This window comes from Vigna unguiculata, chromosome 4 (assembly GCF_004118075.2).
Source record: "Vigna unguiculata cultivar IT97K-499-35 chromosome 4, ASM411807v1, whole genome shotgun sequence".
NCBI classification, from domain to species: Eukaryota; Viridiplantae; Streptophyta; class Magnoliopsida; order Fabales; family Fabaceae; genus Vigna; species Vigna unguiculata.
Genome location: NC_040282.1, coordinates 15,205,193 through 15,210,280, shown reverse-complemented (window position 1 = coordinate 15,210,280; position 5,088 = coordinate 15,205,193). Strand labels below are relative to the sequence as shown.

At 32.4% G+C, this 5,088-nt stretch overlaps 1 protein-coding gene across 1 annotated transcript; it reads right to left on the bottom strand.

Moving 5' to 3' along the window:
- Positions 1-295: 295 nt before the first annotated feature.
- On the bottom strand, positions 296-3,274 carry LOC114181173 (pectate lyase-like). Its single transcript, XM_028067534.1, has 3 exons — positions 3,108-3,274; positions 930-1,670; positions 296-850 (listed from the first exon to the last, which is right to left on the bottom strand). The coding sequence occupies exons 1-3, from the start codon at positions 3,218-3,220 to the stop codon at positions 490-492; spliced, it is 1,215 nt and encodes a 404-aa protein (XP_027923335.1). The 5' UTR covers positions 3,221-3,274; the 3' UTR covers positions 296-489.
- Positions 3,275-5,088: the final 1,814 nt, after the last annotated feature.

Here is a 5,088-nt window from a genome sequence, read left to right as displayed (position 1 = left end):
AGGACTTTTGTAGCAGAAGTAAGCGTGCATGTTAAAAAGCAGAAAAAGATCATTGAATTAGACCAACACTTACTACACTTTCCTTTCCCTTGTACGTGCAAGATTGTCAATGTCATCACACTTCTCTGCACTATATTATACATAAAAATGTCTATGTTTCTAGTGATATATGTATAGATAGATAGATAAAAAGAAAGTATATTTAAATGAACTAAGAAAAAGATTTTGTAAAATAGATAGATTAAAATGTAAAGTATAGGAATCAAAATTGCAGCTAAAATGAAGAAAAAAGGTCTTGGAAAGCAAATAGCAGAGGCTGTATTTAAGTCCTCAAGACAAATAAACAAGTGGGTATAACTTAATTTCTATTAATATATATTATATATATAGGTAACCGAAGGGGAAGCAATTAAATTAATACATATTAATTTGTTTTTGGTCCCAGCAGTTATATTTGATTAATTTGATGGCTAATAGTATTGATGATGATCAGCAACGGTTTCCCTTTCTACAGGTAAGTGCACCAGCAGTGACGGTCATGGATCCAACAAGAGAAGAAGGTCTTGCACTGAGACTTGAAGCCCTAGCATAGATGGAAGAAGCACCGGCACCAGATTGCCTGAAGTATGCTCCATTCAAGAACATGTCACCCTCTGATCTCCAATTCCAACTCATCCACTCACTCTGTGGGGCATCCTCATGCTTTGTTACCTCTTTGCTGAACCTAATGTCTGGGGCAAGAAACCTGTTTCCCTGGCTGTTTATGGTGGGGTTCGCACTCCCTCCAATGGCATACATTTCCCAGTGTGTGTAGTCGTTGTTCACCACATGAAAATACCCGTGTCTGCATCTGCAACAACACTCACATTCTTATGGTTAGTGTCACCACTGTCACCAAAGTTCAATCATCTTTGAGTTACATTACATACCTTGGCATTCTCTGGACAAGACCTTCTCCAAAATGATTGAAGGCTATGGTGACCTGCATGTCCTTGTCCTGCGTGTAGGAATCACTGTGTCCCAAAAGCATAACCTTGTCATGGTGGGTCATGTAATTGTTGGAGATGGTGATGGCGGTGGATCCATGAATGGCGTCGATCAGTCCATCCTGACAATTCGACAACGAGCAATGATCCACCCAGATATGCTTCGAGTTAAAGATGGAGATTCCGTCGCCGTCCGATTTCGTCCAAAACCCCGAGTGCTCCGGCGAGTCTCTGATGTTGGTGTTCCCGGTGGGCTTGCAATCGTGGATGTGAATCCCATGAACGATCACGTTGCTCACGTAGTGTATGGTGAGGCAGCCCCCACCGGCGATGTGCACGCTCGCGCCTCTGCCGTCGATTGTCTTGAAAGAGTTCACCAGAAGCTCTTGCTTTAGCGTGATTACCATGTCCCTCTTGAAGATTATCCACAGGGGTTCGTCTTGTATGGCGGCGTAACGGAGGGTTCCCGGCTTTGGGTTAACGGCGTCGTCGTCGCCGGAGTCTGTGACCTCGTAGATTCGGCCGTTTTTTCCGCCGATCGCGTCCTTGCCGAACCCGATGGCGCAGTCGGCTAGCCGCTGCCGGTTGTTCTGCCAGTTAGGGTTGCACCGCCAGCAGTCGTCGATGGGGTTCCCGGTTCCGCATGATAAATAACCCAAGTTTCTCCTTGAGGCATTGATGCTTCTGCAATCACAAAAACAGTTACAGTACTGTCGGATTTTTCATGCTTTTTTGTTGTTAGATGGAAAATGTTTCATATGCATTTGTTCCAAGGAAGATGTTTGATAGAGACCCCAAAATACTACTACTACACTACACCAATCAAATTTTACACACACACTATTTTACTTTTTCTTTTGTCTTTACTTTTAAAAATTCAAAAATTTATTTGTTAATGGCAAATTATTCCTAAAATTAAGTTGTTAACTTGTTAATAATGTATTATTTTTTTATGAATACTCCACGTCAGTTATATGTTACTAAAAGAAATATTCTCTTTACATTGTGTTTAAAAAAAAAAATAAAAGATAATGATATCTTCGCACTTTAATACATTTTTGTATTATAAAAAAAGAGAGAGAAAAAGAAGACAACATAATAGATATTTCAACAACTAATTATATTAATTTATTTGAAACTAGTTATATAAATATATTGAAATATCTAAGATATCATTTTCCGTTGCTACATAATTATTGCAATTCTAAACAACTTTTAAAGATCTATCAATATTAGAATGCGTAAAAGATGATGGCGATTGCGATAGTTTTTTAACATTATAATAAAAAAATTTAAAAGAATGATACATAGAAATATATAGTTTTGATTTCCAAAACATTCTTACCAACATGTTAAACTTCTTTTCATCATTTATTAATAAAAAACAAAATTATTCATAATATTTAATAAGATCAAATTTAAAAAATAATATTTAGTTGAAGTTATAAAACATTTTATTAAAGCCACCATTCATTTTCTTCTAAAATGTATATTACATATTACTACGTACTATATTATAGTATCCGAATAATCTATGTTAACTATAATGAAATTTGTAAGAAATTATATGAACAACCTCATAACAATAATTGCAGTCTTGACATTATGCTTTCTAAATTTCGTGAATTTTGTCTTCTAATGTGCATTTCCTCTCTGAGTTAGTTTTTGGAAAATTTAACTTTTGATTTATACAATTCTAGAAATCTATGAACTTAACAAATAATATTTAGCGAAAATATCCACACAAGATTCTGCTTTGTTATCATATCAGGGCATGATATTCTGCTACATGCTACATTGTCAACATTTTCTTTAAATATTGGATACAAAGTTCATAAACAAACAAAAATTATAGACCTAAACACCGACAACAGTAAATTCATCAAAAAAGAAAATGGAGGGATGACTAAATATGGTAAATTGGAAAACTAAGAACAAAGGGTGTAATGAAAGTCAAAATTTTACACTATATATACAATAAACTGTTAATTATATTTAAGTAAGAAATTGATACTTTTTTTTATCAGATTTCTAAAATGAAGTCTAAAAGCAGAAGATTTATGAAGCTAAAGAATAATGGAGATTGAGAAGAGAAGCAGAAAATGAGGTAAATGGTTTTACCTTTGTACCTCTTGAACAACCAATTCAGGATCTGGAACTGCAGAGGAAGAAATAAAAGAGAGTGTGAGAAGAGAAAGAGCAAAAAGAAGAATGAAGCATGAAAGGGGAGCCATTGTTGCTCTTCTCCTTGTTCTTAGTTCTTAGTGGTGAGTGAAGTGGGTGGGGAAGTTTTGGGTGAATTGTGAGAGTTTTATAGAAAGAAAAAATAATAATAAAAATATAGAGAGAGAAGAAAAAAAAGCCGAGAGTAATGGCGTGATTAAATTTTTTGAAGTGGGTCCACATTATCGTAATTTGAGGTTTAAGGTAAAAGGTGTTTTACGCTTTGTTCGTTCGTTGTTGTACAAATAGACATGGTTTGAAACCGTTATATTAGTTCAACTGTGGAAGCCACAAAGTCAAATTCGTTGACCTCAGTGGAAAAGGAGGAAGACAGTGAAAGCCACTGTCCCACTCAATTTTAATTTATTGTTTTTCCATTATCATTTCGTGACTTGCATTTTTTTTTTAAATAGCCTTTTTGGTTAATTGTATTGTGATTTTTTTTTATTGTTTTTAAATAGTTATTGAGTCATCTAAAATGTTGATCCACTGAGATAATGAATGGTTGTACTAGAGGAGTATGATGTTGAAGCCTTGGCCTAGAATAAGATAAAATTAAAAAGGTCTTTGAATTGAATATTGTTTTTCTAATTTTTGGAATAAAAGAAGATGTTTATATTATCCGTTGAAAATTTTGTTGTGGATGATTGGTATGGCATTGGATTATTATATAGCATGACATATGGTCTTCTTCCCTTAAATTGTGGCATGTTTCATTAGGGTGTGATCCACATGTATACACCATACTTAGCTACATAATGCCTTTGCTCTATCAATTTCATCATTTTAATTAGGGATTGTGTGAAAGAGTCGAAGGTGTTTTGGATATTTATTTCTCCTTTTAAACAATTTGAGAATTAGGAATATAACATTCTTAACATAGTGATATGTTGTCATTAAATAAAATAATATAATTTTTTATCTTTTTCTAAGTTTTTGTTTTCCTTTTACGATAATTTATAAGAACTAATAATGCATCAGTCGAATGTTTGGAATCGGTGTTAAAAAATATGATTATTTTTCTTCCTAAGACTCATTATTAGAACTTTGCACAGTATTTTATTCTTCATTTTAAGACTTTTATCCTATTTAATGAAAGTTTCTTATAAAACACATATTTTAAATAGATGAATATTATTGTAGAAAGTAAGACTCTTTACTTTTGTTGGGAAGATACCCGCCTCACAACTTTCTTTTAAATACTAAGTTAACACTCCTAATTAAATATTATTGTAAGTAAGATATATATGACATTTGTTTTATCTTTTATTAGTATCGATGTAGTATGTGGTCAAATTTAGAATAAGGGTGAATGTTTGTTCACACTTGCATTGTTTCTTTGTCTTCAATAGTATTACTTTCGTATATGATAATTCTTATAAAGCAATTCAGATTTTCTACTAGATTTTGGTGATGTCCTTATTATGAATGACAAATAAATTCATTATCATGCTATTATCCGAATTTATTCTCATTTTTTTGCATTGACTAAATATGGATATAATACATTTGATTATTTTTACTCCTTTTTAAAATTTTTATTTATTGTTTATTTTTTGTATGTTTGACTCTCAATTTTAAGTGTTCGAGTGCATAAACTTTTAATTGAATGGGTAACATAAAAAGACGTATCATCATCTTCTTTATTGTCTTTTATCCTTAATTTTTTATTTTCATTTGAAGAACCTTTATTTTGTTTAAACAATTTTCATTATCTTTCAAAGTTCCGATCATTCGGTATCTAAGAAGTTTTCTTATATTTGTAAGGTATTTTTTCTTTTATTATACCCTTAATTATATATTTTTTCTTTTGTATAATTTCATGCAATGATTTATCAAATCGTTTTTAGGACACTTATTTCATAATTTTTACTTCTTT